The sequence below is a fragment of the Ictalurus punctatus genome, chromosome 13 (assembly GCF_001660625.3).
Source record: "Ictalurus punctatus breed USDA103 chromosome 13, Coco_2.0, whole genome shotgun sequence".
In the NCBI taxonomy this organism is placed as follows: Eukaryota; Metazoa; Chordata; class Actinopteri; order Siluriformes; family Ictaluridae; genus Ictalurus; species Ictalurus punctatus.
The window spans coordinates 17877811-17901014 of NC_030428.2; the positions used below are offsets into that span (position 1 = coordinate 17877811).

The window sequence follows — 23204 nt, forward strand, 5'->3', positions numbered from 1 at the left end:
TAACCGCTTGAGTCATCAGTTTGTTTTAGATGAGGAGCGCAAAACTGTTTAATTCTGGAGTGCTAAATTCTGTCACATTTTGGTGATTTTTCTTGATCTCATACCTTCTAAACTTGATAATCAACTGCTAAGATGACTCCGGTGGGTTTGAGTAGGAAAATCAACACACAGCTGTCAAGCAAGCCTAATTTAGAGTCTAGTCAAGTTACTCTTTCATCTGTAGTCTCCCAACGCTGCCCATTCCAACAGACTTCCAGTGTAACCTCAGCCCCCTGCCATACCCTCTGCTCTCACTTTGATGTTAGAAAGATCAGATGAGCCACACTGTGATATAAAGCTAAGATCCGAGTCCAGATTTCCACAAGCTCCGGTAAGAATATCTCCCTCCTCAGCTCTCATCCTGGATGCTGGAATCTCTCCCTGTTTGCAGGAGGGCCCGTGCTCTGTTGGAGACCCCACAGCTCCTTCCTGTCCCTTTGCATAACTGTTAAACCAACACAGTGATAGTAGTAGGGGTAATTTGCTCAAGTGAGTCACTGCATTTTCTTTAAAGAATTCACACACTTTGGAAAGGCTAACTTTTGCTTTTTTTTTTTTTTTTTGGCTAACATTTGCTTATTTGATGATTGTGCAGTTTGGTTTTCAGGTTATGTTACCATTGCACCATGTTTTCAGTAATTATACAGTAGTTTGGGGAACATTTCACATTAGCTCAGGTTGTTTCTTGACAAAATAGGCTCAGCAGCTTTAATCTATCCTGGTTCATAGGTCCAACATGCTTTGTTAGAGGTGGACAATGTAGTAACCAGAAACGTTTAGCTACAAAACCTGCATGTTGGTTATGAACAGCGTGAAAGTTTTAATAAGTGTGGAATGGATACTGTTGAAATAATCACCTGAAAATATGACCATGAAAATAAAGACTTAAATCCATCACCTCTGCAGGAGACAAATCTTACCTAGTCTCCTAGCTGTTAACTACCTGGCTAGCTGTGTGCTAATGCTATGTGCAGTTTTACATTAGCAGTGAGTGGTGTTATCAATTTCAGGATATAAAACAAGCTCCATTATGATGTTGATCTCCTGCACAAACTCACAAATATTAAGTCCCACAGTGTTGCTATCCTTGTCTCTCGTCAGGGTCTTGGAATGAACACAAATATGAAAGCTCTGTATTTGCATTATAGTGTCCTATTTAAAGTACTTTTCGTTTACCAGTTTGTATGAAACAAATGCTGAAATCGATCACTGGTACTGAATGAATCTGGTACTGATTTCCAGTTATGTGATTACATGATTACTGATTTACATCTTTAATCATTTAGCTTGCTTATGGAGTGTAATGTAATCTGATCCCTTTTGGAATACTCCTGTCTGGTTTATTTATTTTATTTAATCATACTTCAGAGCAGAATAATCTTGTAATTAATTTTTTTTCGACTTCAGTGCATACTGAAGATACCATTTTGTATAAACCAATACTATTTCTGAACATTTTTACATAAAGGAAATGTACATTTCAAGACATTTAGCTTATCAAAATAAATACAGAGGTGTAAGTAAACGTTCCATCACGTGAGATTTTTGTACTGGTATAAGTTAGTTTCTCTAGGGGGAACCAGACTGAAATCTGAGTAAACCACAACTCTACAGAGGGCACTTTAGGTGTGGACCAGAGTAATACGATGCACTTTTTGGCACGATAGACTTTAACAGATTTTAAACGGATATTGAAAACCATAATAAAATGTTATCTTTAGCACTGTCGAGGATGAAGAACAGGAGATGGGAAGAATGGCATATCAAAAATATTTACACTACAGAATATACATCTTTCCAAAATCATGCAATTAAATAACATTTCCACAAAGTGTAAAAAGAATAAGCAGTGCCTCTGCTCTACATTTGAAATCTGATCAGATACGGTCTTATATGGACGACCAAACCTGCAGAAATTAAATAGACGGATAGATAGCTGTAATAATAATAGGAAAATTAAATAAAGGAATAAATTACTTGACAAATTTTATTTTTATATTTATTCATGCTTAAATATATGGGATCTAATGCAGGAATAAATAAGTGCATAAATCTAAAAAGTAATGGAAAAAATAAGTTAAAAGGAATACAAATGCAGAAAATAGTAAATGAATCAAAGTAATACAAAATACATTTGGGATAAATTTGTTTATTCCTTTCTTCTGTCTTCATCGTCGTCTTCTGTCTCCGTTTGTCTTCTCCATCTTCATGACACAATGTAACTGTAGAGCTATGCAAGTACAAAATATTCATTGATTTAATTGAAACAGATGAGCTTGTGAATATGTGCATCATGCAATGTAAAGTATACAGAGAAATTACCCTCTTTTCATTACATGTAAAAATACAATATGCAACCTGGTCTCACAGACTATCATTTGCATGCAAGTTCCTGAAGTACATAAATTAGCACTTTTAAAAATGTTTTGTCTGGGTGCTTTTTCTTATAACATTACCTCCCCAACAGAGTTTTTAGACTGATGGTATTCTCAGTCCGTGACCTAGTGAACCAGTATCAGGATGTATTTATTGAGCGAGACTTCAAAGCACTTCTGGAAGTTGCTCTGGATAAGAGCGTCTGCCCAGTGCCATAAATGTAAACTTCTCTGCAGCATCGTTCTGCCACATGCATACGGTGCATAGGAGCATTCACGCAGCTTTCACGTGAGTGCTCTGTATGTGCTCAACGTTCTGCACAAACATGTTTTAACCAAGCTAACATCTTCCACTGTGCTATTTGAATAAGATCAATATGTAATGAATAAGTGTACCTCATTATTATTATTATTATTATTATTATTTTATTTTATTTTATTTTTCCATTTTATTTTTTTTATTATTTTTTAATAAAAAAAGAGCCCACTTGTGTAAAGTTTGTGAGTGTATGTAAACACGAGTAGGCTTGCAAGTCATGTGGAAATGCAGTATGATGATGCAGGTATTTTCAAAATGCAGATAGGTTTTACCCTATTCTTTAAACTACTGAGAATACACATTTTTGAAAATACCTGTGTACAATCACGGGTATATGTTACCTTACTGCATTTCTAGCCCGATTGTGTTTGCTGAGAAGAGAAGTTTGGCTTGTCTCATGATCCCAGGAAGTTATTCATCACTCATAAAATGCACGTTATGTCTGAAGTGGGCTACGCTCAATATATTGAAAAGAATAAGGTAAATTTGTTTACTATATATCGGCCATGTTCAAATAGCATATTGGTAAAGATTCGCTAGGCTAAAGTACATTGGTCCAGAGCGCAGCTTTCGAGCGAAGGATTAATATGTCACTGTGCAATGTATGCTTGTTCCAGAAGATTGATAATCAGTGTTTATAAAGTGTATATTGTATGCAAATGCTTTTTAAAAAAATTTTTTTTTTTTTTTTTCTTTTCTTTCTGAGACTGGGTTAAAACATGACATGAAAGACATTGCATGCCAACAGGTTTTAGCTACAACTATTAGGCACTGGTGTTTGTACAGTTTGGTATTTTTTCTTTTTAACATGATTTTGCATATCATTTTACTTGAGGTGTGCTTGTTGTCTTCTTATACTTGTACTGATATTCTCGTTTTTTTTTTTTAAAAAGCTCAATTTTCTTAATTGTATATCTTTATCTTTCAATTTAATAGTCAAACGGTGATTTAAAAAAAAGTCTATGTTCTTATTTTTTATTTCTTCCAAAACCATATGTAGATGATGTAATATCCACCACTGTGATTGGGATAATACGATGTTGGGGGAGACTCAGTAATTCCCAAGTAATAAACTATGATTCCTTGATGTCCAAAAATGTAATTAAATAATCCACAATGAAATAACGGTTATCTAATTACACGTTTTCAGAGGTCTCCTATATGAGTATCAGGTTATATAAATCTAGGTTACATGTAACTGGTCACCTTTGGCTTAACTTGTGCCTTTATCCCTCTTAAGCAGTGTGCTTGAGTTTACCGTCTCCATTTCAGTTGGATCTCGTTTAAAGATTTCCTCCCCTGAGGAGTATCACACAGGCAACATCAGGCCAAGCTGAAAATCTGTACTCTTATGTGCACCCATGGGCACTCGGGCATGTTCCATCAACCTTTAACAATGCATTTTACATAATGGAATGAAGTCATGCGTATGCTACGCATCTCTTGAGACACGCGCTCAAACAGGACCGTCTTATAGAGTTTGTCTAATGAGAAGTGTAGCCCTCACCACAGAGGAATAAACCACTAAGTAGGCTCCAATTGTAGCCTGACATCATAGTCATTGGTGGGTTTTAGTCACGACCTTATAGCATCTCAAGTGCTGATTATTTGGAGCATTAGCTCACGCTGTGGAATGTCTTTGATCTTGTCAGATCGTGTTCAGTAATGGTTCCTAAAAGGGGGTCTAGATCTCTTACACAACCTTCACATCCTGCTGTGTTGCAGGCTTTCAGCTATAACGGAAGTGCCCATGTGGATTTGAGTGACAGTATAAATTTGTACTAGGCTTCAGTTCTCTCCTGAGTTCTCCCCCAGTTTCTGTAGGAACTGTGTCTGTATGAGGGTGTGTTTGAATGATAAGTGTTGCAGTGGAAACATTGTAGGCAGGATAATGTGCCAGAAATAGTCTAGGCTAAATGCCATTCTGCATGTGCTCCAGTGCTTGACCTCTCACCAGCGGCGTTGTAACCCTTTCTCTTGCCATATCTCACTCTCGACCCACTTTTCCTCTGCATGTCCACTTCTTTCTTCTTTGATCCTCTTTTGCACTGCAGCTGGGTTTCATTTTGCCTCCCCTCCCTCTGTCCATGTTTATTATTCATTTATCTTTCAATGCTTTTTTTATTATCTGCTTCACCCCCTTCCTTCTGACCCCTCAAAATGTATTTCTGTTCTTTATACACACTTCTGTTTTGTGTTTGGTTTTTCCTTGTCTTGTTTGGTCCATGCTTTCCATTTATGACACTTTTTTTTTTCTTTCTTTTTTTTTCCCCCCTTCTTCTCCCCCCGCAAATGGCAAGGATTTGTGCTGGCTCTGCTGGAGCCCCTCTGCAGAGGAGTTTAATGAATTTGATGGGTTATTCGCAGGATCTGTACTGGAGGTAGATAATGGGTTCTAAATACAAATACAGGTTAAAAATAGGAGGCACACTTCCAGAAAGGTTCTCGGGGCATCTGGTTGAGACTAGAGCTGTGCATGTGGACCAGGATGCTGCAGGAAACACTTCGATGCAGGCACGAGTGAGCGGTCCGATATGAAGCTCGCCGGACAATTAAAGACGATGTTTATTGACTTGATCACGCTATTACCTAGTAGTCATGGTTTTATATATTTAAATATCTTGTATATTTTGGGAAATAGGGCCACCTATTTTCATTAAGTGTCTGCAGGTACCAACAAAAATCACTCCAAGACCAGGTTGGCAAAACAGCCCTTTGCATATTTCTATCCATCGGCCCTTTTTTTTTTGTTTTGTTTGTTTTTTTTTGTTTTTCTTCACCGCTTATACTACACAGGGTTGTGGGGAGCCTGGAGCCTATCCCAGGGGGCACTGGGCAGGAGACACCCTGGAAGGGGTACCAAGCCATCGCAGGGCACAATCACACACACTGACGCACCACAGACAACTTAGAGGTGCATATCAGCCTACAGCGCATGTCTTTGGACTGGGGGAGGAAAACAGAGTACCGTACCTGGACGAAACCCCCAAAGCATAGGGAGAACATGCAACTCCTGCACACACACGGGGCGGAGGTGGGAACCCCGGGAGGTGCAAGGGAAATGTGCTAACTATTATGCCACTATGCCCCGCTAAACTAAAGGGAAAAGCTTGTTCCAGCATGACAATACCCCTGTGAACAAAGTGAGGACCATGAAGTCATGGTTTGCCAAGTTTTGACTGGAAGAACTTTTAGTCCTGACCTCAACCCCACTGAACGCATTTGTGATGAATTGGAATGCCGACTACACTCCAGGTGTCCCTGTCCGACATCAGTGCCTGACCTCACTAATGCTCTTGTGGCTCAATTAACAAATCAACATCCACTTTTCAAAATCTTGTGGAAGGTTATTATAACAGCAAAGGTGGAACGGACTCTGGAATGAGATGTTCAGCAAGCACATATGATTGTGATGGTCTGATGTTCACACATATTATACGGCCAAAAGTAGATCACTACATGTGAAGTAAAACATTTCATCCTGGTATTTTGCTATGCTAGAAGCAACCCTTGTGTTTTTACAAATGGGTGGATGACTGGAATGATAGCTTGTGAAACATTCTGTGACTGTTGTGTTTAAACAGTCAACACTATTTCTAGCTCCACCCACCTGCAGATGTACAGGACTCTTACAAAACTCTTAGTAAGGGTAACAGAATTCAGCAAAGATGCAACTCACTTGTAAATAGAAATAGTGACAAAATATGTGATCATAAATTAGCATTGGTGTGCACACAATGTGTGGTGAAGGGCTATGAGTTAACATAATCAGTCAGAAAATACTCGACACCGATTCACTGTGAAGAACCTGACCGAGGCAAGAAGATATGCCTGTGGTTTTCAGACTTCCAAATAAAACATTTTGTAGTTTACTTGATTCAAGAGCCAGAAAATTGGATAGAACATTTGTCACTTTATTTTTCAGCACCAAATGTGGTTAAAAATATCAAACAATCGTTGGCCTAGGACCCAGAGTCTGTAAATGAAAGACTTGAGAAGAAATGCTTTGGGGACTGATGTAGAATTTTTGAGAGAGCAGGTCTAATAGAGTAACTGTTTCATCACCATATAATGTGGTGTCAGTCTTGAAACGTGTGTGTGTTGGGGGTGGGGGGTAGTATATGCAGGAATAGGGTACTGAGTTCATTGTCATAGTAATTGACAAGTGCCCTTGTACTATTATGGGGTGTTGCTACAGGAATGCAGGTTTTTTAAAATTATTATTTATTTAATTTTTTAGGAGGAAGCTGTTCAGTGTATAGGTAAAGTGAATGAATGTGGGGCATAAATTAACATTCCCTTCCTCCATTCCTTTTTTTTCCCCTTCAGAGGTTGTTCTAGCCATTATATGATTAGTCTCTCTCTCTCTCTCTCTCTCTCTCTCTCTCTCTCTCTCTCTCTCTCTGCACTAGCACTGTTCATGTGTCATTGCTCAGTGGAATTTCTCGTTCCTGTGAGGTGGTCTGTTTCCCCCTCTATTGCTCACATTCTCTTCCTCAGCTGTTCCCGAGTTTAAAAGTACATAAATACACACGCGCGCCCCCCCCAGCCCCCTCAACTCAGTAATCTGATTAGCATTATTTGAGCAGCTTAGCACAATGCTGCATTAGCCTGTTAGCTGGTCTTCTGCCAGCAGTCAGTATGCTCTGATCCAGCTCTATGCAGACAACGAGCCAGCACTAACAGACAAAACGCTTAAACGAGTACACTTTCCGAGTAGCTGCTCCACATTGTTCATCCTGCTGCCCTGTCTCTGACATGCTAATTCTATCACTCTCTCTGCTTTATATTAAGCTCCTTTTGCTTTCTTCACACTGTGCTATCTCTCTCTCTGCCTCTCTGTCTCTGACTCACTGCCTGAGGACTCCTGCAGGCGAGTCTGCATCACCTTGAAGTCCGTTGCTGCCTCCCCGCAGTCCCCTCCCTCCATACTCCTCCTTCAGTCCTTCTCTTTCTCTCCTCCTCCACCACCACCTCTTTCTCGTCCTCCTCTATTCCCATCTCTGTCTTTCTCTCTCTCTCTCTCTCTCTCTCTCTCTCTCTCTCTCTCTCTCTCTCTCTCTCTCTCTCTCTCTTTCTATCGGTCCTCATTCCAGCCTTCTCCTCTTTATCTTTTTTCCAAAATGTATCAGAACGCGTGGATTGCCAACTATCTTAGCCATGTCAAGTGCTGTCAAGGTGAGTGGAGGAGAGCGCAGGTTTGGTGATGGGACCGTCCAGTTACTGTGCATTATTCCGTTCATTAGGGCTGCTCTGGCTTAGAAATTTCTGTGCAGCAGATTTAGCCTCCAAGGACATGCTGATTAAGTATAAAAGACTTTCTGGGAATAAGAGATAGAAGGAATGAGAGAGAGAGAGAAAGCAAGAGAGGGTGAGAGTGAAACCCTGTGAAAATATCTGGGCTCTTCGATACTTTTTCTCTCAGAGGAATTTATTCAGTAGTCGAGTTTAAAGCACATTTTTCTGGTATATCTGTCAGTGTCTGTTTGACTTTAAAAGCGTATGCAGAGCTTCCACTGTTCCTCTGCCAAATTGTAGTTTTATGGTTTTGTTTTGCCCTCTGTGTGCATTTGCAGTGGGACATGATTTTTTATTTTTTATTTCTCCACCGTGTTGAGTTGGTCTTCTGGTTGGTAATACGCAGAGAAATTCATAACTGGTGTGGGAGAACGTTAATGCTAAGCTGTCAGTCTTGCTTTTAACTATTAAACTTTTGTCAGAGTATAACGTAGTCGTGAACGTATCCATAAAGCGGCGCTGGGTTGAGGTGATTAGACTGTAAAATGGGTTTAATGTGTCCATATGTTCACCAGCTGGCCTTCATCACGGATGGTCTTTAAAGTAGCCAGATATTCTTAGATGTTTCGACACGGATGTTTTTAATTTCTCTCATGATGTAAGTGGCTATAGATATTGAAATGACACACTTCCCACTGGGGTAATCCTGTGTGCGTAGAAAGCTAATCCTTCATTAGCAGTGCCATGTGCTGCAGTAAGACCCAGCTGCCATGCTACCCCAATAGTTTGCAGTGAAAAGCAGCAATACTGTTTGTATGTTGGTTTATTTATTTTTCCCAAGGTTTTTCATATACAATATCCAAAATAACCAATATCTTGTCATGAACTGTGTTTTTGCAGTTTTGCTTTCAGGCAAATAGCAGAAAGCCAAATAATCTCAACAAACTGCCACATGAATATAAATAGCCTTATTATTATATAGTGCTAACCAGGCTGTGACATGTTCTGTCTCATGCTTTAATGACTCCAGATGCTTGTAGCATGACTTATCACATAAGCCTGTGTGACTTGTGCATTCCGTCACTGTTATCTCTCGATCACTTAGGAACATTATCTGTGACTGTCTATTCTTTAAAACAGGTGTGTAGAGTATGCTCTACAGAGTATGCTATAATCTCATGATCAAAGAAGTCAGTATAGTGATGGTGTCGCATAGATTACATGGTCAGTATTTTTACTTTTCATGTCACAGGGTCCTACTGTTAGGACTGTGGTTGAAATCTTTCTGATGGGAGTGGGTGTAGGAGTGGGTGTGGCAGTGTGCGTGCATGCGTGTGAGGAGGTTTGGAATAGTAGGCATGCCATTGTCACACTAGACTGTATTAGCTTCTGGGTACAAGGTGGCTGAGAGCCAAGCAGATCTCCCATCAAATAAAATATGCTGGTAGCAATTTTAGTCTAGTTTAAAAAGACTTGTTTGATATTTTTATAGTATTTCTTGTTGTCGGGAAAAGCTGTTGGTTGTCACTTAAAACTTCATGATATGGATTGTGGTAAATGTTGGAATATGTTTTAAACATATTTGTGAACCTTGGGGTTATTTGGTGAACCATGGGTAAAGATTGCATTATTTAATTTTGGGGGCAGCAGGGTGGTGCTGCAGGTAGTTTTGCCACTGCACAGCTCCAGGTTCGATCTCAAGCTCGATTCACTGACTCTGTCGAGTTGCAAAATGTTCTCCCCATATCCACATGGGTTTCTTCTGGGTTCTCTGATTTCCTCCCACATCCCAATAACAGGCCAGTAAGTGGATTATTTAATTTTGGTTTAACCCTGTGAGTGTGGTGATTTTTTTTTTTTTTGTCAAATGTAACTACAACCCCAATTCCAAAAAAGTTGGGATGCTGTGTAAAATGTAAATAAAAACAGAATGCAATAATTTGCAAATCTCATAAATCCACATGTTGTTCAAAATAGAGCATAGAAAATATATCATATGTTTAAACTGAGGAAACATACAATTTTAAGGAAAAAATAATGTAATTTTGAATTTGATGGCCACAACACATGTCAAGAGTTAGAATGGGTCAATAAAAGGCTGGAAAAATAAGTGTTACTAAAAAGAAACAGCTGGAGGTTAACTGGCGACATCGTTCTGAAATTGTTCCACAAATTGTAGACGTAGTTTTTCGGAGATTGGTGAACCTCAGCCCATCTTTACTTCTGAGAGACTCTGCCTCTCTAAGATACTCTCTCTTGTTGTTTTTTTTTTTTTTTTATTATTATTATTTTTTATTTTTATAAATACCCAATCATGTTACTGACCTGTTGGCAGTTAACCTCCAGCTGTTTGTTTTTCCTTAAAATGGTACATTTCCTCAGTTTAAACATGTTTTTCTATGTTCTTTTGTGAATAACACATGGGTTTGAGATTTGCAAATCATTGCTTTTTTTTGTTTATTATTGTGTTTTATTATTATTTACATTTGACACAGTGACCCAACTTTTTTGGAATTGGGGTTGTACAAAGAGAAACACTTTTACTGTGCACCCCCCACATGAGCGTACATTCTTCTCAGGATGATTTGTGAGGTGATTTCGCAACACATGAAAACGAAAGCATGAAAAGCCATTTATTTCCCTTCACCCACTTACCAGAGACTTTGACAAGGTTCAAGATCCATTTAGCTGTACTGTGCAGGTGTAGGGCAGCTCACTGAAATGAAATCAGGACATGAGATTTTGGGTCACAGATTCTCCAATGGAAAGGTGAGATCTCAGTGCTGATCGTAAAAGGATCAGTGAAGCACAGCTTTCAAATATGACATTTAAAATGGAATGGATCACCAAGAATTTCATTGTTTGCAGCCAGCATACTGGATCTGTGTTCACAAAAACATGTGCAAGTTATATTTTGTACTGATTTTTATGCTCACTTCAAGTATTTGCCATTGTATTCTAGTATTTGCAGAGCCATGTCATCAGCCAGGTACTTTTTAATTTGTAAAAAAAATAAAATAATAATAATAAAAAAACAACCATTATTATTATTATTATTATTATTATTATTATTATTATTATGTCTAAAATGGATCTGGCTACTTAATTTTTTTAAATTTTTTTTTATTTCAGGCGTTACATATTTCTGGCCTGGAAAGAGGCTTTGCCCCCAGGCCAAACAGTGCTGCTCAGCTCTGCCACTTTTCTTCATAAGGCTACTTATGAAACAAACACACTCTCTCTCTCTCTCTCTCTCTCTCTCTCTCTCTCTCTCTCTCTCTCTCTCTCTCTCTCTCTCTCTCTCTCTCTCTCTCTCTCTAAAAAATATACACTGAGAGTCAAAATTTTTGGACACCTGCTTTCTTTGTTTTATTGCATTTTTGGTTCTAGTTCCTGTAAAATATAAATATTGTGTGCTGCACATGGTTAATCAGAGAGAAAGATTTTGTCCATTTCTGGTTAGATTCAATCTAGATCCAAAAAACTCAAATCTTTTTATAAAAAATTCTCAATTCACTAATTCCAACTGCTTAGATTTCAAATTGTACACCATGTAAAACGTGTTCACTTGAACAAAAATGCTGAAATATATAGTGTTCAAAAACCTTTCAATGGCAATGTATATAGTTTCAAAGAGGGTGCATCAGTTTGGGAAGGGTATCAGAGAGAGTTACTTTTTAACGCTGTCATCAGTGAGTCATTTCTTAGACATCGTAAGTCTCTAAAATGATAACCTCCTTTTAAGATTGCGAGTGGCTGCAGGCCTGATGAGGCAGATGTTGATTGCCATCTGTTTTGCTAGTACTGATTCATTATTAGTGGTGTGAAGCAACTGTTACTGTTAGGAGTGAGCGTGTTCGTCCAAGCTCTTGAGTTTGTCAACTATGAATAAACAATGAGTAGGTAAGAGTTTTCTTAAGACTGCTTCAATCTTCATGTGATTTTTCGCTTCGCTCTCTGTGTGTTTTTGTCTGTCTTTTGGCCTCTCCATCTCTCCACACGCTCTTGCCTGATCAGCTGGCGCTGTGCTTCTTGAGGTGAAAGGAGATTTCTAGGCAGAGAGGAATGTTTTTAGGGGATACTCTTCCCAGCTGTGAAAACACTCTATATACCAAAACACAACGGAGTCCTGAGAGAAGCTCCAGAGCTCTTGTTCACTCTGCCATCTCAAATGATGTTTATAACAAGTGAGGGAGTTGTAACATTGACCTACCCGTCATTTGCTTAAGCTTCATAGATATAAAAGGCTAGATTTGGGACAAGGGGTGTGTGTGTACGCTGAAATGGAAAGACAGTGGAGCTCAACTGTCATATGATACTTGCATAGTATTAATCTCTTGCTTTTATAGGAAATGTTATTGTTTCAGGTGTTAGAATGAGTGGGTTCCATATTAAGTGAACTCAATAAAGGTACTTTGTGTGTATGATGGAAGTGCACCACATCTGGGTGATTTTTATAAATAAATAAAAGTTCATATACTTTGTAAGAGCAAAGTAGACATTTAATATATTACTTTAAAACATATATTTTTTAATTGTCTGTCTTTGGTGCTTTAACACGTTTTATACGTTCATTTGTTCATCCATTTATTTAGCTTCAGTAAATGCTTTGTCCTGGTCAAGGTTGCAGTGGATCAGGAGCTTATCCTAGACATACAGGGAGTGAGTCAGGAATACACCCTGGATGGGTGACCGTGGCTCAGGTGGTAGAGCGGGTTGTCCCCTAATCGTAGAGTTGACTGTTCGATTCCCGGCCCACATGACTCCACGTGCCGAAGTGTCCTTGGGCAAGACACTGAACCCCAAGTTGCTCCCGATGGCAAGCTAGCACCTTGCATGGCAGCTCTGCGACCATTGGTGTGGGTGAATGAAAAACAGTTGTAGAACCGCTAAGGTTTATTTATAAAAAAAAAAAAAAAAAAAAAAAAAAAAGCTATAGAAGTGCAGGCTATTTACCATGGGACGGTAGTCCATCACAGGGCCTCACACCTAGTGGCAATTTAAGTAGCCGGCCACCTACTACCATGCTTTTTTGAGAGGTTAGAGGAAACCAGAATACACTGAGGAAACCCATATGGACACCGGGAGAAAATGCAAAACTCCACGCAGAAAGTAACCCGAGCTCAGGATCGAACCAGGGTCCCTGGAGCCATACATTTCATATATTTGCCCTTATCCAGAGCGGCATACATTTTCTCATTTATACAGCTGAGGGTTGAGGGCCTTGCTCAAGGGCCCAAAAGTGTCAGCTTGGCGTACTGGGGTTTGAATTCATGAGCGATCAGTAGCCCAACTTCTTGCACAGAATTAAGCAGAACAGAAATAAACTGTAATTGAGGGCGGTGGGAATGTGGATGGCAATGTATTTGCAAATCTTTTTCATTCGTCAATCTTGTTGATTTAGAGATTTGTTGCAACCCCATTTTAAGATAATTGACTGTTATAAAGATCACCATATGAATAGCAACAGACTTCTTGATGTAACCTTTTCCCAAACATTAGGGTTTTGCTTGAGAAGTACTTTATGTAGTACTTATGTGCAGATATTGGATTATTATTCATTTTTCTTGTGGTCATTTGCTGTTTGCTAGAATAAATAGAACCATTGTGTATTTCATGTGTTTATGAGGTGAAAACTGTCCACATAATGTCTAAGGAATGCGATCACAGCATTCTATGCCTGGTTCTGGTTATTTTATGTTTTTGGGATTGATTTAGCTGATAAATGTGCTTTCAGTTAACATCTAAATTGTCCTCCTTTCAGTAATGTTTTCATATTAAAGAATCCTGTCTTATTCTTGTCAACAGGCATCACTGGGGAGGCCATCACCAAAGTTGCCAGACCCAAGCTTCAGCAAAGGGCTTTTAGGTAAACACTTTTTTTTTTTTTTTTTTTTTTTTTTTTTTTTCTTTTTTTTTTCTTTTTACCTTAAATTCCTTGTTCTTGGGAAATTAAGTGCTGGAAACACACCTATAGTAAACCACCACCTAGCTGTAACCTGATTTCTTTTGCATCCCTAGATTGTGCATCTAGAAACATTTCTATATGTAAAAGAATAAAATTGCATAAACAAGTCATTTATTATAGCAGTAAGAGATCAATTACATCATTTGGTCTTGCTGGTATTGGAAAGCTTAGTTTCGAATAATATAAAGTGCATATCAGTGCGTTAGTAGCAGCTCTGGTATTTGATACTCGAGGTCATTACGAGGAAATATGAGCGTGCTATCAGGCAAGTGACTGTTTTATCTCAGTTTCCTTTATCAGTCCTATCTATAATAAGCATGATTGTCCTGATCTGCTAATTTCACTGAAGCTAAAACTGAGAATTCTATTCCTTTTCTTTTGGCACTCCATACAATACTGATCAAAAGTTTTAGGTACATACAAAGAGTCCACAGAATAGTATAGAGTGCAGTGAACAGTAACAAACTAAACAAAGTCGATAATTTGTGTGATAACACTTTGCTTTACTTATTTATTTTAAATGGTTGTCGTGGGTACAATTTGTGCAGTGTGATAAGCAAATTAGCTGATAAGTATCTTGGAGAATCTGCCACAGTTCTTCTGGATACTTTGACTGTTGCACTTGCTTCTTTTTATTTATTTATTTATTTTGCATGCAAAACCCAGCATTGTTGTTAATGGTTTTTGTCTGTCTTGAGAGGTAGTCTGTTATGTAAAATGTTGCGTTCTTTATATTATACAAACATTTTTCTGTTGCATAATTTTTTTTTTTGTTGTTGGAGATATAAAATGCTTTTTTGCTCACTCAGTTATGCAAAAGTCATAAACCTCTATAACAAAATATTTACAAAATAAATATGGTGCTGAAGATTTCTGCATATCTGTCTGTCGAGTTTTATAACCTTAGAACATCTTAATCTTTTACGTGGAATACTTGTTAGTATTGTAATTTCTAATATTAAGTTACGTTTTGAACATTTTGTGCAAATACGTCATTTATAAAACTGCTCAGAGCTTCATGGAAAAAAATAAGTAGTTATTGATTTTGTCTTGTTTCATAATTGATGTCACTTAGGCTCCACTAGATCAGATTAAAAGGTGGATCACCTTTGTCCTCGCTGCTCATCCTGAAGTTCTTTGATCGTGTAGAAAACCCTGTTCAGCATTACCAATAACGCCATCTTATGTCTTTCTTTGTATCATGTGGCTAATGTAAACAAAAGTAATCTAATATTTAGACGTTAAACTTGGCATAAATGCATGCTCGCAATGAGATTTGTCCACTTTACCCACGTATTGTTGTGTGTCCTCTTACCTCTTTTTCACCTTCACTCTTAAATGTTTTTGAAGAGGGTTCTGAGCTTATAGACAGGGTATAATGTATTTGGTCTTTCAAAAGCGTTTTAAATAGTTCTCATTCTTTTCATTTTGGAATCCTGAACATTGCAGCATGCCAGTAACCTCATTTGCTGTCACTGTGGTGCTTGCAGTAGTTGGGAAATAACACTCTTGTTAGCTGTGATATAGAATTACACAATGTTCAGATCAGAAAATTTCTGCCAGGACATGGTTCTGCTGCTGTTTTCTCACTGCAGTAAAACTACGACCTATGACCTTTTATTATTCTTTTTTTTTCCCTCTCTCTCAGCACAAATTTTGTGCTGATTTTCATTTTTTAGCTGGCTTGCATTTCAGTCATCATGTGTGACTTAGTTTAAACTGTGTTTTTTTTTTTGTTTGTTTTTTTTTTCTTTTCTCTCTCTCTTTCTAATCTCCTCCCTTTCTCTCACTGCAGTTTTCAGAAACAGTTCCCATCTGAGGATAAAGACGACGTTTCCCAGACCACAAAGGCTGTCGATGTCAGTCATATTGTCTCTCTACCCAAAGGTGATTGCAGAAAATGAGGCGTGTTTCATTGTGTTTTATTATTCATTACAGCATGATCCTTTTGGTTTTCATTATTGCAACTACACTCTCGGAAATAAAGCTACCAAACTGTATTTTTCTGTGTCACTGATGGTGGTACCATCAATTCGAAGTGTTTTATACCTCTGTGTTTTTTTTTTTTTTTGTTTTGTTTTTTTAATAATTTTTTATAAAGCTTTTTAGAGTAAAGCTTTATAGGTATATCAGTGATCCTTAAGGTCCAATTATGTACTTCACATTATTTTTCAAGATGTATAAAATATATTTTAATGGTACAAAAGATGTACCCCGGTGGCAATGAAAAGTACAGTTTAGTACCTCATTTATTTATTTATTTATTTATTTATTTATTTATTTATTTATTTCTGATCTCAACCACTCAAGGTCCACATTCAGTATACAGTATGACAAGTCTTTTTGTATTTATCCATGGAGTGTTTTTGGACAAGATTTTATTGGCCATAAGGTTAGGAAAGGTTTGGAGGTTGAACCCCTCATAGTAGGATGGCCTATTTTTGGTTGGCTGGGAGCCACCTGTTCTGCAGAGGCATATTGCGTTGGGAAAGGCTAATGTGTATGTATTGTTTAAGAAAGACTACAGCGTGTATGTTTTTAATAATGGTAGAACAGAATTTGGTTGAATTGTCTCAAGAGCAACCACCATCAGGTAAGACTTACCAAGTCTACTAGTAAGGTCTACTTACATGATTAAATGTCTTGGTGTTTGGTTTACAAATGAGAAAATATACTTCCTAGCAAAATCTAAACTGGTAATGATGGAGAGGTTGAAATGTAGTTATGCGTGTTGAACTCACGAGCCTAGACTGTTTTTATATTGAAATTTCATTTTTGAGCGGTCAGTTTCATGATCTATAGTGAGGAAACCTACAGGAATGTAGCTGATGATTTGGGTAAGATCACCTACCATACTGGAACATTTGGTTTTAGAATCCAGAAAAGTAATATGAATCATTTTTCATTATCTGGGTGCACTCTGGTTAGAGATTGAACACTTAACATTTGCCTGAACATAACTTCAGCTATGTGATGCCATACAAAACACTTTTTCTGCCATACTTTTCTAATACTCAGCATTTGTTTGGTTGAGTGTTTTGGCTCTCGTGTAGCTTCATTTCAGCAGCTGTGAGTATGAAAGCCAGGAAAGTCTGAGCTTTTGGATGTTTCTGTATTCAGGATGTTTGTTGGTTTCAGGCTGATTTACTCTGGAGGTAAATTATTTGTTTCATAATGGAAGAAAACAAAAATGTTTTTCTTGTTAAGTATTTCAATTAGTCGCAGCTTGAATAAAATGCACTTAAAAAGCATTTTATTTTACACACAAACTGGAGTATGGTGCTATATTCTTGTGTGCAGAATAATACCTTATTGTCTGATTTTATTTTTCTAATAGTATTTCTGTTCCACTATCCATGCCTGTGCATTCCAGTTTTACACTATGCCTAGACACATAAAAGTAATATTTGTTTCCCTCTGCAGTCTCGGAGTTAAGGAAACGTTTTGAGCACATCAGTAATAGTCAAAGTGACTGCTGGGACATGAACAGGTGAGAGATTTTAATTAACTGTTACTCCACTGAGCCTGTCTTTATGGGCATGGTGCTCATGTTCATAAATTTCGAGTCCTGCAAAGATTTATATTGCAAGCCTGTCTGTATTTATGTGACTCTTGTTTCATGCCAGTGATCTGTTGTATCAATCTGTTGTACTCCTTTTAGGAAAGAACGAATTGCACGGCGGCTGGAAGGAATTGACAGCGACCTTCAGTTCTCACTTCCAAGTGCTGGTCTGGTGACCAATCGGTTATTGGAAGAGGACACTCCCAGATACACTCGTGCCACTGACTTGTGTGATCCATGCACAGGTACATGACGTGTCTATTGTATTAAAGAGATTAATATGGGTACACAAATAATTATTATTGTGGTGTAGCCAATCTCAGGGTTGCCAGGTACAAGATTTTTATGCAGTAATGAGCTACTTCGACTTGTGAGTTTTGGGGAGGGTTTGTTTGTTTATCTTTGGGTTTTTTTCTTTCTCATGGAAGAATTCCTTCTGAACAGTGGATTAATTGCACATTTCCGTATGTCACTTTTGTGCATGCAGGTTTACACAATGATCGTGTGCTGCTCCACTAGGCTCATCCATTTGTTTTTTTAACTGCAAACAAGTGGCCATTTTTGTATAAGATTTTTAGTGGTGTGTGAGACATGCATTTTTGTGATGTTCTCAGTGCAAAGTTGCTTCTCACATACATCTTTTAAAAAAAGTAAGTCTTGTCTATTTGCGCTTGAATGCCTTCTTAATCCTTCAGCCTCCTTCACTGACCATAAAAACCCTTTATCCATGAACCTGGAAATATTAAATAACATGACAAGTTGAACCAAACACTTAACTCATCATGCAACTTGGCATTCGGTTGACGCGAATGCCAGACCAAACACTTTAAGAGGCCCAGTGATCATTACTTTGGACCGCTCCTAGTCTTGAAAACCAATTTGAAACTTCACAATATGTACTGACTTCTTGGCGCAAATAGCCCAATCTCCCAAAATAAAAAGTGTGAATATTACTTAGGTGTTACTTTGTACATGTTGCAGTATATTTTAGCTTATTGGAGAATATTTGTGGGTTTCTTTGAGTTTTGTGACAATTGGCATAGTTTTGAATAGCCATTCGACTATTTTTATTTTCTTTATGTATCTTTTAAAGAACACAGACCTGGCAACATTGACCGTTTGTATTAATGATCTCTTAATATCTTGTGTTCATCCTGTTGTGATTAAATGAAGTTAAAACCATACTGTAATTCGCTTTATCATTCAGTTCCTGTTCAGCACTTTAGCAAAGATGAGTCTGGTTTGTCAGATCCTCACAGCTCCGAGAGTGTGCACATGAGCCGTATGGAGACGCACACGGCCCAACCTGAGCCTGCCTATAACCCCGGTTCTGTTGTAACTGCTGAGGAGGAGTCTAAAGCTGAGCGCATCGCCCGTTACAAGGCCGAACGCAGACGCCAGCTCTGTGAGCGCTACCGCATCTTGCTGGATGAAGAGGCAGACACGGACCATGCCAGCCAGTACTCCAGAATGCGACGGGACCCTGAGGGTTCAGAGCGCCAGTACAAGGGGCAGGTGGAGGGAAGATATGAGGTCGAGCATAATGCCAACACCTCCAACGTTTGCGCAGGTAAAACCACTGCTCAGGCCAATGTGGAGCAGGAGTACAGCAGGGAGAAGGCTGAGGTATTCTCTGAACAAGAGAGGAGGATGAATCTGGAAAACCAGAAAAGGGCACATGACCAAGGAAGAATGCATGGAGAAGGAGTAGCTCCAGACCACTCTGCCCCTTACATAGACACTTCAAGGGAGACCAGAGCCTCAACAGAACAGGGAGTGACTGCAAAGCAAGTGGCTTCTCCTGGGGATTTATCTAATGAACAGCAGGCCCACAGCATCCTGCACAAGCAAGGGTAAGCATAGCACCATCACTCATGACCTATTCTGTATTACACTTTAGTTGTTGTTCTTTGGTATGCTGTTTTTCAGTGTATTTGTCGTCTATGGATATGTTTTAGACCACTTTTGGCAATTTTCAGCACACAAAATGTTTGATCATGAGAGGGAGCGTAAAAATGCTGAATAGTTGAGAGAAACTAACCTGCTCTCATTTTAAGATCTAATACAACATACCAATGCTGTACATATCCCAGAGGTTTTGCTCTGCCAGTCGTTGCTCGTATCGACACTTTGGCATAATCAGGGTTATCATGTCCTCGAGAGCTTCCACCTCATCAGATTGGATAATGCAACATTTGAAGTGACTAGAACTTTGCGAGGGAAGTAGCGTCTACTTGCCAAACAGCTGTTGGCCGCCATCTTGTTGATCACACTCGGTTTTGAGAGACGGTGTTCATTGCAACATGGTACGCCCCCAGTTGCTCTCTAATGTAATCTAATTGTGTTTCTTATAAATCATAAATTGTAATTTATGAATTGTGGGGAGTTATAGCACATAAGTTGGTTACTTCCTTGTGAACTGCTATATGCTGTGGCATTGTTCTTGCTCTTGCCTTGTGCTTCAAAAGTTTATCCTCAGTTTCTGCGGAGTTCTGTGTCCACAATTAATCGTGTCAGCGGATTAATCACGGGAAAAATGATTCCGACTTCTATGCAATGTATGCCCATGGGCAGTAAAAAAGTGATATTGATTGGTGCATGGAGCCCCTGGCCATAATAAAGTAAATTAATTTTAATTTGAAAAATCTACTAATTTTTGGTTTTGGCTTGGCGCGTACAACATTGACCAAGCCTGTGCCGTCAGATACGTCTGTCTTCTTTTTGTCACTCTTTTTGTACAAATCTGTCTTAATAACTTGTCATTTTAATTTAATGTTATCACAGTCACTCAATAAATATGGAATTAATAAGTAGAATAGAAAAGACATTGTATAAAAACGCAAGTGATGCTTTCACGATTTTGAAAAATTGATGCGAGTAATCTTATTTTTTTAATTATTATTATTTTCTGAAATCTCTGCAAATTAGTCCAGCAATAAGTAAAGCTCATGGGATATTTTTATTTCAGAATATTCAGTTAATTCCCAGTGTTCCTCCAGTTTAGTTTAATGGATTGGAATTTTAGATGTTGACTGACTTTTAAATTTATTATAGTTTACCTTGTTTTTTGCACACACAAAAAAAATCTATATTTTAAATGTCGTGTTGGCTTTTTCAGTTAACTTAAGATGAACGTATTTATATTAACATGTTAACAGATCCTGCTTCTTTTGTCTCATCTTTTGAGACAACATGTTTTGATCCCTGTTGCAACTCGGACATGTCACCATTCCTTTGCAGTGATTCATTTGGGTGAAGTTTAGGACATGACCTTAAAACATTAGCTCCCAACAGCATAGTCAGATTTCATAACTTGGCAGGACCCATCATCCCATGTTGTCATGTTAGTGTTGTATTACTGTCATTGCTAATGTTAATCTAGAATAGTAATTCAGAGAATGATTTCTATTACAATTACTGTATGTTCCTTTACATATTACATTTCACTTTAAATTAAGAAGTCATGTTCTGAACCATTATACTGGCATATTTCATATGCATTCGTGTGTGCCGTTCCATCGCACATCATTATAGTGAATGGCTCATTCACTCTTGTTTTTACATTTACAGTAGCTCCTATAGTCAATGGTCACTCCAGACTGATTCAGAAGGAGACACAATTTCCCCAATCAACTGGCCCTCCAGGTACCTCCCTTTCAGGATGATTGGGTGTTTTCGGATACGCTTCCATTAATTTCCCCTGCTTTTAACAATACAACCCAGTTCAAAAGGTTTTAGCCCCTTCTCTTAGATCTGGTATGTCTGCCTAAAGCTCAGTAGGGTCATAGCACTTCAGCTGTTTAGTTCATTAGTTATTCACAAGAAAATCAAAGGAATTAATAAAGGAAAGTATCCAGGAACTTACACATGCGTTATCCACCTAGAAAATACCTTGCAGATGGTTATAGGTTGCTGTTAATAATAGTAGTAGTAGTAGTAGTAGTAAAATATTTGAAAGTATGTTCAGTCATTTGAAATTAGCAAGTAAGCTCTACGAGAAGGGTTTATATTTTGAATTTTGAACTGGGCCTCTAATTGCTTTAACCATAGCCATCCCTGACACACTTTTTTCCATCAGTCCCCAGTATTGTTGGCTTTCTTGATTTCAGTGTGTGAATTTTTTTTTTTTTAGGTTGTACATTAGCACTTTTTTTTTTTTTTTTTTTTTTTTCAACTGTCACCTAATTGTTTTAATGCACCAGTTAATCAAACAATTATTAATTGCTCCTAGTTCCATAAAATGTTCCAAACATTTTCTTTGTTGTTCTGTGTTTTTATGTTGTATTAGAGCTGTTTTGTTTCTTGTCAGTTGAATTAAATCTAATGTTATTTTCACCTGTTTGTGAGACATGAGAAATCTGAAATCTGCAGGACTCAACTTGGTCAACGCCAAGCTTCCAAATGCTCGCTTCAGACACATTGTGTTCCTGGTTTCCATCCTTTTAATCTGGCAAGCGTGGTGGTGTTTATCTGTCTCGTCATTTTATTTTATTTTATTTTATTTAAATGCTGTTTTAGCCAATCCCAAAGAGCAAGCAGAGTGAAATGTTTGCAAAGTATTTTAACAGTCAGAGTGAAATATTTGGTGCAGGCTCATCTCCCTTCATTTGCAATAAGTCACTGAGCTCCACGGAGTACTCTTGTATGCATGACCAAGAAAAGAAATGGGTTATTTTCTTAACATATTGAATATCTCCTTTTCCTTTCTGTTTAGAACCACTTGTAGGTTTAGAGTCTGGATCTAAAATATTTTTACCTTGTCCTGTTGTCATTGGTTTGTATTTGACTACCTAAACATTTAATTAGTTTAAGGATCCCTCTGGAAAGTCCTGTGGTATATTTAGTGCCAAGATGTCATAAGCTGATTAATGGATATCGAAGTCTGAGCAGGTTCTCCTAATCAGTACCCCACCCGTTATTTTGGTTATTCTGTATGAGGCGTGACTTTTAATACAGTTAATAGGTCTCAGTTTAAAGGCATAGAGAAAAAAAAAATCCATATTTGACCTTTTGAGCAAAACTGTACAAAAGAGACTTAATGGTTTTAGTCCTTTTGTGACTGTGAACCATCAACCCATGCGGATGGGCCTTCTCTTAGACTTGAATGAGAGAAGGCAGCTTTTACTTGCTTAGTGTTAAAGAACCAGCAAATGAGAGTTGATGACTTCTGTCTGGACAATATTCTAGCAAGCTTTGATGGAGGGTAACAGATGGAATATGTGGTGTCAGGATGCAAGGTGTCCTGTTCATAGAGACAAACCAAATATTGGGCCTTTTCAGGGTTCCAAGTTTAGCCACTGATGCAGAAAAAAAATTTAACTGAAGCAGTCTACCAAAAAGAATACATTTTTCCATACAATGTAAAAGTAAATTGTGATTTAAGGTACAGAAGTGTTTGAGTTTTGTCATCTGCTTCAACCCTGCTGGAGGATTACTTTGTTGTGGAGGGTTAATTTTAACATGCTATGGGGTGCTTCATTTATACATAATAATGTTGGCTTTTGTCCAGCTCGTTAGGCAAAAGGTAAACTTGACAATTTTCCCTTAAACACAAACGCTGTTTTTGAATTTTCTGCTAGATTCTTTACCAGTTAAGGTGTGTGATATTCAAAATGAGTTATATAAGATGAATAAACTATGAAATTCTGCTTTTACTGCTGGCAGTTGTCAGTAAATCCACATTCACTTTTTCAGCTTCAAGTA

The 23204-nt window shown here is 38.1% G+C and overlaps 1 protein-coding gene across 18 annotated transcripts in view; it reads left to right on the top strand.

Annotated features, from left to right (window-relative positions):
* Positions 1 to 23204, top strand: part of svila (supervillin a) — an 81425-nt gene that overhangs the window by 23077 nt on the left and 35144 nt on the right. For 11 of the 18 annotated variants that reach the window (XM_047159268.2, XM_047159271.2, XM_047159274.2 and 8 more), the window contains exons 1-7: positions 7768 to 7911; positions 13780 to 13840; positions 15735 to 15826; positions 17363 to 17429; positions 17601 to 17746; positions 18709 to 19354; positions 21072 to 21146. In XM_047159268.2, coding sequence (XP_047015224.2) covers positions 7857 to 7911; positions 13780 to 13840; positions 15735 to 15826; positions 17363 to 17429; positions 17601 to 17746; positions 18709 to 19354; positions 21072 to 21146 — 1142 coding nt within the window. In that variant the 5' untranslated portion in view covers positions 7768 to 7856. Of the gene's footprint in view, positions 1 to 7766; positions 7912 to 13779; positions 13841 to 15734; positions 15827 to 17362; positions 17430 to 17600; positions 17747 to 18708; positions 19355 to 21071; positions 21147 to 23204 lie in introns of those variants that run through there. The other 7 variants (XM_047159266.2, XM_047159267.2, XM_047159278.2 and 4 more) reach the window with 4 other exon arrangements.